We start from the raw sequence: 14266 nt of genomic DNA, 5'->3' as shown, positions 1-14266 counted from the left end.
CAATTTGGATAGGACAAAGAGACGCCTTTTCCTTTAAGTGAAAAAGTTAGAAGTTCTCCATTTAATAAGGAAAGAAAAAAATCGTATGCTGACTGAGGTCGCTAAGATCTATGTAAGAACAAATCTTCTGTGAAATTGTGGTAGAGGGAAAAGAAATTCATCCAAGTTTTGCTGTCCCACCTCAATATGCAGGTTACAGCAACGGTACGTGATTAGCTGCTTAGTTAAGATGGAAAAGGCATTAAATTTGTACAAGGTATTTTGAGAGAGAGATCACATTCATGTAACTTTCATTCAATATACTGTTGTAACTGTTCTATTAATGTTGTTACTCTCTTACTGTACCTAACTCATAAACTTTATCATAGTTACGTACATATAGGTAAAAAGCACAGTACAAAGAAGGTTCAGTACTATCCGCACTTTCAGGCATCCATGGTGGGGAGGGGACTTGGAACATATCCCCCATGTAAAAGTGGGGGACCACTGTACAGTTTTCATTCACAGCAGTTTGCAATAATATATTTGCAAAGTACTTGACTGATAACTGTACTCTCCATTAGAATATAATAACCAGAAGGGCAGGGCTCCTAAGTGTTATGCCCAGTCACATTCTCAGTATCTATTCCTATGCTTGGCATATAGTATATGCTCTACATTTATTGAATGAAAACAGCCCTTCTAGGTGACTGTTTTTCCTTTTTTCATAATGCAAATGTTATTTAAGTAATTAACTTCCTCTGTCACTGTAGGTTACATCTTTTTTTTTTTTTGCGGTACGCGGGCCTCTCACTGTTGTGGCCTCTACTGTCGCGGAGCACAGGCTCTGGACACGCAGGCTCAGCGGCCATGGCTTACGTGCCCAGCAGCTCCGCGGCATGTGGGATCTTCCCGGACCGGGGCACAAACCCGTGTCCCCTGCATCGGCAGGCGGACTCTCAACCACTGCGCCACCAGGGAAGCCCTGTAGGTTATTTCTTATCTGTTATTTTGCAGCACAAATAATATCACATGCAACCAATTTTTGCTTGGTGCTCTATAATTTAACCAGTGCCATTTAGGTTACTGACATGTAACTTATCTTTGACAAAAGTATAGGTAATATTCAATGTCCTATGTGCCAGTGGGGAAACCTTTAGCTTCAATTAGTAAATGGCTGACAAATACACTTAGAAATAAAAAGATTTCTTTAACCACAAATTTAACAATTATTATTTGTAATGACCATGATACGTCTGAAAGTTCAGTGATTTTGGAATGCATTCTTGTTCAATAGTTCTATACCTCAAGATTTTAAAAGTTATTGGATGAAAGAAGTCCAAGGTAATAAAAACATGGAACAAACATGCTTTTTAACAAAATCTTCAACATTTTAGTGTGATATTTACTAAACGTTTCAGTTAAATAAAATGTATTAAAAAAGAAATGTAGAACATACCCATTTTCTTGTAGTACTCTTCCCAAGCCTTGGTATAATCAACCTGTCCAGCTGGAGCTGGATTCTGTTGATCTCCTTATTTAAGAAAAACATAAAAAATTATGATTAAGGTTTTTAAAAAGCAATTTTGGCCCTTTCCTTCTGTTTTTTGTGTAGAGGAGTTGGGAGTAGCCTGTCATGGAAAATGAGGGTAGGAGAGAAGTGCTGTGTGATAGTGGCATCCTTGCTGGTGCCAAAGACACAGGACTCTGGGAGTACAGAGATAGTGTACAGAGAAGATGGTCTATTTATTTAGAAGAGTAGTTACACTGAGCATATAAGTAAATTCAATGGTCAAGTAAAACACACTGACGATACCAGGTCTTTCACCATTTATAAGCATGGAAAGTGGGAAAAGCTAGAAAGAACTTTGAAACCCTGGAATGGAACTGCAGGTAATATGAATGTACAGTTTTAAAAATACATACACATATGGATATTTATGTATTTTTATATATATGTAGATATGCATATACATAAATCCATTTCCTAGCTCTGTACACTGAAAGGAGCTAGTAGCAGTAACACCTCAGCAGAAATGAACACAACTGTTTTCTAAATATCATCATCTACTAAAAGAAATCAGGGATCATTGGAAAAATGGCTGATTCAAGGGCTGGAGCTCAAAAAGCACAATATAAGCATCTTATTGTGCAAGAAAGTAGGGAAGTGCTTAAAGAATGACAGGCATGTCAAAAGGATACAGGAGCCATCTTAAAGCTACTCCTGACTGACCAAATCTAGGACAATCTGGTTAAGTTAAAAACATAACTTACTGAATAAAACAGGAATCCATACTGACATCAGAAATAAACAGAAAGAAAAACGAAACCTCTTCTATAGTAAAATACCACCTAATAAATGCAGAATGAATGACGAAAGGAGAAATTATCATATTTGTAATTCAATCAGGCAGCTATTATCAATGAAGGCTAAGGCCTTCAATGAGGAACAGAATCCTCAGAAAGTTTAGCTTAGAAATCTTCGGAAGTTTTCTAAGGAACTTTAGCTGTGGTACATGTTTTGATCAGAAAGGTAGTTTTCTCTTTGCTCTAGTAGTTTTATAATTTGTACTATTTCTTTGTTTTTGCTATCATTTGTTTTTAAAAAAAATTTAAGATTATAAATCACATCTCATCAAATTGAACTGTAAAACTTCTACTGTATCTTTATTTTAAGGAAAAATGAGAATAAAATTATCCTGTTTGTCCTGCCCCCCTCCAAAAAAAGAACAGAATAGTGGTATAATCTCAGTATAACTCTATAGACAGTATTAATTTCAAAGAGAAAAATGGTGATTTTATGGTATAGAATCTTGGCAGACATCAACATGACTGAGTGACCACGGTCACCACCTCTGGAGATAAAACAGGTCCACATTATACGACCCCTATTGTAATGCACTAAGAGAACAGCATTCATTTCTGACGTATTCTTGCCACAATGTAAGCAGGAACCCTGACTGTGACCTCATCTTAATAAGGAAAGGTTGAAGGGACCTAGGTTGATCCATAAACATCTCACAAAAGGTCTGCACTCTTTTGAAAGAAAAAGACAGGAATTATTCTTGATTGATGAGAAGCTGTTGGAACAACTGGTGAAATCTCAGTAACGGCTGTGCCTTGGGGATAGTAAGATGTATCAACGTTGATTAAAGAGTGCCGTGTGATGGTTAATTTTGGAGAAATACAGAAAGAAGTATTTAAGGGTAATGGGGAATTAAGTCTATAGCCTGGTCTTAATGGTCCTGAAAAAGACTAATAATAATGGATATGGACACGTGTGACAGAGTAATGGATCAAATGGGGGAAGATAAACATCAACAGCTAGATTATCTGGATGTTCTTGGTAATGTATCTTACAACTTTTATGAAAGTTTGCAGTTATTTCAAAGTAACTTGTTTTTAAAAAGCAAAGGCTGCTTACTGAAGCTGCTAACTAAATAATATTATAAATTTGGGGGTAATACACCGATATACTTTATATATAATTCCAAACACAGGTTTTCACTTCCACATAGAAAATAAATTCTTTAATTACCATAGTTACCTTGTCCATTGGTTTGGGTTGTAGTTGGTGCACCGGCAGGAGCTGCAGGCGGTGGCTGTGCTTGTTGTTGATAATAGTGAGCATAATAAGCAGCCCAAGCTGCTGAATTTGGATCTGTTCCTGTTTTAGCTAGAATAAACACAAGTTCTATATTTGTATCTAAAGTCCATAATCAATCACACACACACCTCTCTAGTAAATATATAGACCCCCAAATTAACTGGACATTAAAAAACAGTAAGTGGACACTTTCAAATTCTTCTATTATTTTTACTGTCATCATTAGCTTTTATTATAGAAAACTTAGGCTCAGAGATTAAGTAACTTTCCTAGTTCCTAGAAAACTAGTGACTGGCAGAGTTGGAATACGAATAAAGATCTTTTGGTTCCAAATCCAATGCTTTGTCTCAAACCATCCTGTGCCCTTCTTTTTCTAAAACAGTTTTGCCTCAAGCACAACAGTTTTATGTGGCAGATGACTAAAGGAAAGGAATTCTAGGGACTAACCTGTACAAGAAAGAATTATTTTACAACTATGAACTCTGTCCTATCTTGTTTTCAATGAAGAGACAACTTAAAAACCTTGGAAAAAGAAAAAGATTCGCCATATTTCATCTCATCATATTTCGGTGATTATCCTAAAAGATAAACTTGATGTCACTGCCCTATTTGAAATTCATTTATTTCCTGGAGCCTTTAGGGACTATTAAAGCTTTTAAGTAAAGAATATCATTCAACATATTTAACAAGATATCTGGACACCCTCGCTTATACTTTCCCTTCCAGCCTCCTCTCCCTGCTGTCAATATTTTTCCAACACTCAAGTTCTGGCCACAGTAAATTTGTTGTACTTTTCAAAAGTCATCATGCTCATATTTGGGCGTTTCACCATGTTATGCTTCCTCTGCACTTGACTGTCCCTCACTCATCCTTCATAAAAATCAACTGATGTATTAAAAGTTTGAGACTTCTCAGTCTGAAACAGAAATCCTCTTACTGATTCTGTCTTTTATACTGGGTGTATCATATGATACTATAGGTATATCTTTATTAGTTTATATCCTGAAGAAAGATGTAATTTCCTTAACCAGATTCTATATCTATATGTAATCTATTTAGCCTTCATCCCAAATGGGCAGCAATTCTCAGCTGCCTAATAAAACAAAGGTTAGTGATGTTTGAGAAAAAATGGGTAAGGATTCCCAGAGTGATCCAATGTCTAAGGTGATACAATTATAAGGCATTATGCCACTCTCCATTAAGTTTCTAAATTAATACATGTGTCCCAATACATAGTATCATTACCTGTATAGTAATTAATACAAATATGACACAGCACGTCTAGATAGAGAAACTGAGATAAAACAGACTTTTAGGAATTGATACTTACACTCTTAAAATGTGTAGACCATATATGAAAACCAGTCTCATAATTACATATAACTAATACATACTGAGAACTTACTAAATTCATTATTATATTCATTCATTTACTTATCATTTTATAGATAAGAAAACAGATACAGAGAGGTTCAAAACTTGCTTACTATCCCGTAATTAGTTAAGTTATGACTAGGACTTATTCAAGTCTGTTTCACTCTAAGTATGTGACTACTACATAAATCTTTAACCACCCAGTAATTTTTTTATAGAAACAGATTTTAATTCAGAGAATACAGACTTTACTGTCAATATAGGGCCACATTTAAATACCAGGATGTTTAATACAAAGTAATGAAAATTTCACTTTGGTTTCTACATATAAGCAATATCTAACCCTAGCTGTTATCTTTTAGCAAAATGGGTTATTTCTTTCCCAAAGGCATTGCTAAAAGCCACATTCATTAACCAATTCTTTCACTGATGACTTCACCACTACCCCAAGTGGGAAAATGAGACTGTGAAACAGAGACCACTTCTTATTCCCATCATTTCTCTCAATCATACTACCTACCCAAACAGAGCATCCAAATAGGTGCAATCCTGCAGATCCAAGTTACCCAATATAAATCTGCCCCTTAATTTTCTCAATCTCTTCAGTGGTGGGATTCTTCTGCTTAATAACACCATACCAATTAGCTTACAAGAGGGAAAGAAAAATCCTTCCATTCTTTAAACACTATTATACAATAAATCATATTTGACCCTTCTTAAGTCCTTCTAGCACAGTACTGCTAACATTTTAAGTACGCATTTCTACAGAATGTAAATTCGTTGCTGCATACTCAGACCTTAGCACACACAGTTTAGTTTCTTTAACGTGTGGGAGTTGTGGTTATTTGGTAACTGTCATGTTGTATCATCATGTTCCAAAGAGCATATACCTCCTATGAAATTAAGGTATGTTATAATACAGGGCCACCCTTAACTCCAGAAATGTTTAATAAAATTCACTAAAACAATTTCATTTATATTATTTTAGTTTTTTAAAAAGTAAGTATAGGGCTTCCCTGGTGGCACAGTGGTTGAGAGTCCGCCTGCTGATGCAGGGGACGCGGGTTTGTGCCCCAGTCCGGGAAGATCGCGCGTGCCGCAGAGCGGCTAGGCCCGTGAGCCATGGCCGCTGAGCCTGTGTGGCCGGAGCCTGTGCTCCGCAACGGGAGAGGCCACAACAGTGAGAGGCCCGCGTACCACACACACACACAAAAAACTGAACTAAAAAGTAAGTATACTAGTGTGAAAAGGAATCCTTAATTCAGTACCTTCCTTGAAACTACTCCAGTGAAAGAGGCCTAAGAGGTATGTAGTAGGTGAGGAAAAAAAAAGGGATCATAAATAAAAGTTACTGGTTTCAATTAATGCTCTTTGACTGTGATGGAAAGAAAACCACAGGGTGGGAAAAGATTCAAGGATAGAATAAAATGTAACAGATAAAAATCACATCTGAACAGAGAAAATATTTAACTAAATTAATCTGAGAGTTCCAACATGCAGATATTTAATACAGGCCTGCTTTTTACTAATGTGAAGTTATATCAGAAATACTAAAATAGGCAACTTACATGTCTTATTTGAGAATTTGGAAGTTTAATGCCCAAGGATTAAACACTCCAACTGACTCTCACACAATTTTATAAATAAATATACACTATTCTTTCACGGATGTCACAATTAACATACATTTGATGGCACTAGCATCTAAAACCTAAGACACTGTACTTCTTCCTATACTCTTGGCTTTTAGCATTCTGCTATATCACTTCTAAAGTAGAGAAAGCCAAATGCAGGTAGAAAAAGACCTACGAAAATAGACCATACTCACAACACTCTTATACACTGTAGTAGAACCAGAACCTAACACTTCTGCTGAAGGAGTGAAACAAGTGCAGAAAATGCACACAATGTAGAATCAACACTAGAAAATTTATAACTATAACAGGAGTGGCAAACAAAAACACAGATTACACCCAAATGATAAGCATCTTTTACCTGGATCTGGAGGGGCCTGTTGCTGCCAATGTGGATACGCATTTCCCCACCCCTGGGGAGCATAAGGGGCTGGAGGACCACTGAAAAGACAGAAATCAATTTTAAAATAGTTTCCCAAAATCTAGAATCTTTGAGGAAAAGCCTAGAACCAAACTCAAAACTTACTGAGGAGCAGGGCCAGGTGGTCCCGGATTATAAGGTGCAGGGTTATATGGTCCCATTGGAGTTCCAGGCCCAGGGGGCCCAGGAGGCCCATGGGGGCCTGGGACACCATGGGGCCCATGGGGTACAGGTGGCCCTAAAGGATTTACTGGGCCCTGCAAAAAAGCAAAAGACAAACAAAAATCAGAAAGACAGTAATGGTTAAACATTTCAAAGGCCAAATAACCTTCCATTTCTACCCTTTTACCTAACCACAAGCAATCTAAAATTTATGATTTTCTTCATTTCCTCACTCATGTTGCAAAACTTCCAAAAGGCATGTAAAATTAATTAAAATCAACAGCATTAGCAAAGAACTGAAACATTAACTTTACCTTCTATTCTTTTCAGGCGATTCCCTTTTCCATTATTTCCCTTTCCTTGTACAATTTTTACTTTTACTAGCCCTTTATCATCTTAATCATGGAAGCTTATCAAATATCAAGTTCTTACCTCTAGCTCTTCTCTCTCTGCATCTACTCTACATCTATTCACTTAACATTGTAATCAGAGAACCATGCTGACAATACAGTCCTCAAATTGCTTAGGTCTCATATCGTGAACTGGCTATTGAATACTTCCCCAATAATGTAACAAGTTCTCACTCAACAAACCAGTCCTTCTCACAGCCTTCCTGTCACTAAGCCCCATTTCAATCAATAATTTATTTCATTTCCTCCCTTACCCTTTTTATCATAATTTTCTGAATACCATGAAGATTCCCTTTTTAATTGATTTAACAAATCAGGATATTTCGTATCCATTTCATGCCACATCATAATTAATAATGCTTAGTTGATTCTTCTTTGATAATCCAACTTGTAAGGACCACTAGATTTAACTGTTCTAAAATAAAATATTCCTTTCATGCAGTTAATACTCACCATGTGACAATTTGGACAAAAATGCTTAATCTATATATGGTTGTCAATTTTCTCACTACAATAAAGCCAAACTTCAAGACTTTCATAATAACCTGTCTCTTTAAGTCTCTAACTGCTATCATTATCCCTCACTTCAATTATACATAACCTTTCCTTTCCAAATAGTAAAAAAAAGGATTACTGAAAAAAGGTAGCAGCATTTTTACAGGGCTTTGTGCTAGGCACTCTTTTAAGGGATAAACACACATACTTCAAACATTTAATCCCTATAACCCTAAAAGGTAGGTATGATTATCCTCACTTTCAGATGAAAAAGAGGCAAAGAAGAGTGTAATTATCTTCCCCCAAGGTCACACAGTCAGTAAATGATTCAGAGTATTTTGAACCCAAATAGCCTGACTCAAGAGTCCAAGAACTTCTTAAGAGCTTCTCTTGAACAACCTATCTAGTCTGTCCATCAATCCAGAAGCAATGCTGATGATAGCAAAATCCAAAACCAAGATGCACTATTCATTTTTCTGCCATCAATTCCTGCCATTACTGAGTCCAACAATTATTTTCTTCATTTTTTTGAACAATTATACTTATTCTCCATACCACAGAACTTATGTTTGTGTATATTTTTATAAGGTATTCTTTTTTTTTTTAAATAAATCTGTCTATCTATCCTACCTACCTACCTATCTATCTATCTATCTTGGTCGTGTTGGGTCTTCGTTGCTACACGAGGGCTTTCTCTAGCTGCTGTGAGCGGGAGCTACTCTTCGTTGTGGTGCGCAGGCTCCTCATTGCGGTGGTTTCTCTTGTTGCAGAGCATGGGCTCTAGGCATACAGGCTTCAGTAGTTGTGGCACGTGGGCTCAGTAGTTATGGCTCACGGGCTCTAGAGAGCAGACTCAGTAGTTGTGGCACACGGGCTTAGTTGCTCCGCGGCATGTGGGATCCTCCCGGACCAGGGATCAAACCCAGGTCCCCTGCATTGGCAGGTGGATTCTTAACCACTGCGCCACCAGGGAAGTCCCCATAAGGTATTCTGAAGTGTCTTTTGTACATCTATTTTTGTTTTCCCAAGCAGAGAGAAACACCTCATTCACAGCATGGCAAACATCAAGAAGAACTTTCCTAAGATACTCTAATTATTATTAATAATTTAAGATGCTCGTTCACGTTAATTCTTCATACTAAGATAAACACAGTAAAGCACTATTTCCTCACTATTTCCAAATTTGATCATGCATCAGAATCACCTGGAACATCCTTCTAAAATTAGATGCTGGGTCCTACTGCAGACATTCTGAATCAGAACTGTGTACGTTATATGTGTCAAGGTGTAAAGCACCCAAGCGCTCGACATTTTAAAACTCCCCAGACGACTGTCAGCCAGTCTAAGAATTAGGATTTATAGATTTCTACTTTACTGAGGGGGCAGGCATCTGATTCACCTTTGCTTCACCAAAGTTGGGTAAGCAAGCCCTTAATAAATAGTGACTTCCTGTTAACTGTCTCCTTCAGGTATATTCCACAATCTTCCACCAACCCTAATACCGTAACTCAAGTAATGCTATCCTCTTATTTACCCACCCTCAAGTACAAGGTTCTGAACACCTGTAACTGTGTATTAACTGGGTTATTTTCATCGCTGGAAAATCTCTTCTATATTGTATGTTTCTATTATGTGACCAGACCTATAATTTTAGAGTAGAAATTAACATTTTTCTGTACAGCACTTATAGGAACACATGAATTACTGTCTTATTTAACTAACAGGATCTGTGCTATCAATTGGACGTTTAAAGCATACTCACACCAATCTTTTCTTCTATGAGTTGCCGAGCATAGTCTATTTGCTGTGGAGTGCCACGAATTGTAAATAACTTCATATTAGGATCTGCATTAGGTGGAGGATTTCTCTGAAGTTCTATTCTTGCACCAGACTGTTGGCTTATGCTTTTTATGGTTTCACCTCCTAAAATCAAAGCACAGTAATTTCTCTAAAGATTCAAAGGATACAGAGAAGCTATTCAAAAACTGGTCACAATTAAGAAGGAAGGTATGAACAGTAACCCATTTGCCTATATTCTACTAGGAGTTTCCATTTATTCTACACTTTAAATCAAATTATATGAAGCATTTCACACATTTAAGTTTTAAGACATAACTTAGTATGTCTGCACCCAACCTTAAAATGAATTATAACATCAAAATATTTGCTTCAAAGAAATTGCTTTTCTAAGCAATGTAAATATAAACTAACACAATGATTTAAAAATTCAAAAATTTAAAAACATGTCAGGAAACAGCAAAATAAACAAAAACACTAACCACTTTCTAGGTCAGAAGAAAAATTTCTTACACTAATAATTATACTGTTGGTTCCCTTCTCTAGAAGCCAATGTGATTCAAATCCCACTCTTGACTTAAGTACATATAAAGCCCTTCATTTAGGCTTTAGGTGTTACTATCAGCGTAAGAACACTTTTCTACTAAAACACAGCCAAAAAAAAATTATTGCTACTCATTTACAACAGCAACAGAAATAGCATCCAGAACCGTTAAATTATTAACCACACAGTAATAGTTTTAAATACATTGCCTTTTCCTATTATTAATCCAGTTTTTCCAGTTGGTACAATGAAATTAAATTCCTGTAGTCCACCAGGTGGTCCCATGTTCCAGTTGCCTTGACCTCTACCTCTTCCTCGACCACCAGGTCCAGGTCCACCAGGATTACCAGCCTAAAAGAGGAGAAAGACAAAGTCAGAAATATGCTGTTCTTTCCACAGTAAAATTATTACACATCTATTTCCCTTAACTTTCATTTTCCTAAATGAGAAGTTTAGAGAAGTTGGGACACACCTTGGCCCAAATAATCAAGAAATGACCACCACCATTTATTCCTTTTATGCCGTGGTGAATAAAGCAGTGCACTTATGTAGCTGCCGTCCTGCTCCAAAATGTTCATCTTAAAGCAATTTAAACTTTCTAGCTATTCATGAAGTATCACCAAACAGATTCTGATAAAAATAATATGGAGGGGGACTTTCATATTTAATGAAGCAAAGTATTTTTAAAATGGAAACAAAACAATGCAAATTTAACATTCTATCAAACCTGAACACTTCGGAGAAGGTCTGTAATAATTTCTGCAGCATGTTGACATCGGTCTGGAGGTCCTGTTATTTGTGCTATTCTATCTGGTGTCGTTCCGTCATCTTTAAACAAAGGAAACAAATTGGATTAATTTAGCATTAAATTAATTAGTGTCAAAAGTAACTGCCTCCAACGCTTAGAAAATAAATGTATGTACTCACCTGGCTTAAACTGAATTCGAACACCAGCATCATTTTGTATTTTTTTAATCATCTCTCCATTTCTTCCTATTACGATGCCAACAGCAAATCTTGGAATGGGGACCTTATGCAGAGAAGACCAAGCATTAGGAAAGCCATTTCCTGAAAAATTAATCTGCCCCAAACCATAGAAGTACTATATTTATATCAAAGAGGTTGGCAAGATACAAAGTACACATTCTGTATTGTAAGGTAGAAAGTGAGGGGGAAGACAGTACAATGTTAGAGAAGGCTATGTAAAACAAAACAGGAAAAGCCTTATTTTATTTATGGACTAGCATTCAACCACTTCTAAATTGGTATTTTTACTTACATCTATTCCTTCATTTCCTCCTATTCTTGACCCATACTCATTTCGAACTTCTCTGAAACCACCTTGATCACGAATTAATTCTAACACCATTTCCTTGGCTTGCTGAAGTAGAAAAAATTACCCAATTTAGGAATCGTGTCTCAAAACGCTGTAATTATTCATGCATGTGTTCCCCCTCTGCCATCCACCCCAAATCCCTCTTTGTAAAATATAAACTTAAGTTTACTTGAACTTTGTATGGGTCCCCTGTAATCCTAAGAGGTTTGTCAGCACCAGTGTTCTGAGGTCCATCTTGGATCATAACCATTTTAACTCCAGCCCGTTCCTGTTAATCACAGAAATCAGATGTATTAACAAGAGGGGAGAGGAAGGAAACGGGCTTCAAAACAGACAAAAAGTAATCATTTTACAAATACCTGAAGTTGTTTAATAGTCTCTCCCCCCTTTCCAATGACTAATCCTGCTTTGCTAGCTGGAATCATGATTTCTTGAACCGCATTTCCTGGCCCATCACCATGATGGAAGCCAGGGGCTGGTCTTCCTTTTTCAACAATCTGGTCCAGTAACCGTTTTGCTGATCTGTTAACAAATTAATAGCCAATACAAAATAATATAATCAGGTACTCCTCCCATCCCAATTCAGGATAAGGTGGCCTAAAACTAAATTTTAACAATTAAAAGAAAATGCCGTGAGTGTCAAAGACTGAAACCACACAATAAATTTTCTAGGTATCAATATATAATCAATATTTTTGAGAATAGTCCAAAATTTCCAAGACACACCCTATTTCTAAAGTTATCTCAGAATAAAGCTCATTCTTCCAAAAATAAACCATGTGTTTACTTTTTAAAACCTTTACTTTGGTTACTCACATGTTAAAATTTATTTGTTCATTCAACAAATACTTAAGAAATGTCAACTATATGCCAGGTACTATTCTAAGTAATGGGGTTACAGCAATGAAATAAAAAGACAAGGTCCTTGCTGGCATGCCTTAACTTCATTAAATAAGTAAAAATAGCAGGTTAAAGAAAAAACATGTCATTTGTGAAGTGCTATAAAGAAAACCAAAACAAGATAAGGAGGACAGGTTGTGTGTATGTATGTGAAGGGATGCTATTTTATGCAAAATAGATGAATGAACAATTCCCTGGCGGTCCAGTGGTTAAGACTCTGCGCTTCCACTGAAGCAGGCTCAAGTTCGATCCCTGGTCGGGGAACTAAGATCCCAGAAGCCGCATAGCAGGGCAAAAAAAAAAAAAAAAGAATAATGAATGACCTTACTGATAAGGAGACATTTGAACCAAGACCTGAAGGAAGTAGAGGAGTGACTATGAAAATATCTGGGGAAAAATGTTCCAGGGAGAAGAAACAGAAAGCGCAAAGGACTCTAAAGAGAAGCACGCTTGGTGTGCTGAAAAAATAGAAAAGAGGCTAAATGGGGCTAGAACAGAGTGAGTTGGGAGAAGAATGGTAAAATATGAAGTGAGAAAGGTGGCAGGTAAGCCAAGACATAATAAAGACACTGACTTCTACTCTAAATGGGAAAGCATTAGAGGATCTTTGAGCAAAGTAGTGATATGAATTGATTCATATTTTAAAAGGATCGGTATGGCTATACTATAATTAGACAAGGCTAAAAAGAATGGAGACACATTGTGGTAATATAGGCAAACGGTGTCATAGATAAGGTGACAGTACAGAAGGTGGCAAGAAGAGGCTGAATTCCAAATAACTGGGAAGGAAAAAATGCTTATGGATAAATGAGACTTTAGAGAAAGATAAAGTATTAAAACAGAGTTTTCATACACTGAAATGAGATGAACTAGATTGAGTAAAAGAAAAAGCATGGGCTGGAAAACAATGATTCTGTTTTAAACAATTTGAAGTTTAACATTTAAAGATGTCTAGTAGACATTCAAGTGGACAGCATACTAAGGAAGCAGCTGGATATGAATCTGGAATTTAGGGAAAGAAATCAAGGCTGAAGATTCAAGCAGAGCTACCACCTTTTAAGGAGTTTTTTTGTAAAAGAGAGCAGAGAATTAGAAATGTGGGGTTTAGGGATGGTTTTCTGTTTAGAGGGATTTTCAAGCATGTTTATATGCTGTTAGAAATTTTCTAAAAAAAGGGAAAAGGAATAGCGCAGGAGAAAGTCAGTTCAATTGCAGGGACAATATCCTTCAGTAGGAAGGAAGGGCTGGAACATGATTTTCGTACTTACTGGACAGACTCAGGGGTTCCAGTTAACATACAAGACCTTTCTGGAAGGCCACCACTGTCTACAATTAAAAACAAACAAAAATCTTAGGCCAAGAAAATGTTAACAGAATCATTTTCACTAGCAACTTTAAAAATGCTAGTTTTCTTGTCACTTTGAAAAATAACAGCAAGAGAATAACATTACCAGGAGCTATCTGTATTTTGCATCCAGATTCCTGTTGTATGCGTGAGATCTGTTCACCTCCTCTGCCAATTACTAGTTAAGAAAAAAGAAAATTATTTGCTGAAAGATTTTAAAGTATGTTTTGATTATGTTTTTTCATAGCTTTAAAAAAATCAG

General features: G+C 36.5%; 1 protein-coding gene across 22 annotated transcripts in view; it reads right to left on the bottom strand.

The window, feature by feature from the left end:
• FUBP1 (far upstream element binding protein 1) overlaps window positions 1–14266 on the bottom strand; it is a 48349-nt gene that overhangs the window by 24183 nt on the left and 9900 nt on the right. For 14 of the 22 annotated variants that reach the window (XM_060139683.1, XM_060139688.1, XM_060139682.1 and 11 more), the window contains 13 exons: window positions 14111–14182; window positions 13928–13985; window positions 12119–12281; window positions 11929–12027; window positions 11703–11804; window positions 11351–11453; window positions 11151–11251; window positions 10633–10774; window positions 9845–10005; window positions 7121–7272; window positions 6956–7035; window positions 3518–3655; window positions 1439–1513 (listed from right to left, as the gene is read on the bottom strand). In XM_060139683.1, the coding sequence (XP_059995666.1) occupies window positions 1439–1513; window positions 3518–3655; window positions 6956–7035; window positions 7121–7272; window positions 9845–10005; window positions 10633–10774; window positions 11151–11251; window positions 11351–11453; window positions 11703–11804; window positions 11929–12027; window positions 12119–12281; window positions 13928–13985; window positions 14111–14182 (1446 nt within the window). The remainder of the gene's footprint in view (window positions 1–1438; window positions 1514–3517; window positions 3656–6955; window positions 7036–7120; window positions 7273–9844; window positions 10006–10632; window positions 10775–11150; window positions 11252–11350; window positions 11454–11702; window positions 11805–11928; window positions 12028–12118; window positions 12282–13927; window positions 13986–14110; window positions 14183–14266) is intronic. The other 8 variants (XM_060139685.1, XM_060139692.1, XM_060139696.1 and 5 more) reach the window with 1 other exon arrangement.

This window comes from Lagenorhynchus albirostris, chromosome 2, assembly GCF_949774975.1.
Source record: "Lagenorhynchus albirostris chromosome 2, mLagAlb1.1, whole genome shotgun sequence".
Classification (NCBI taxonomy): Eukaryota; Metazoa; Chordata; class Mammalia; order Artiodactyla; family Delphinidae; genus Lagenorhynchus; species Lagenorhynchus albirostris.
The sequence above is the reverse complement of the archived record's forward strand: the minus strand, read 5'-3'. Positions and strand labels throughout refer to the sequence as shown.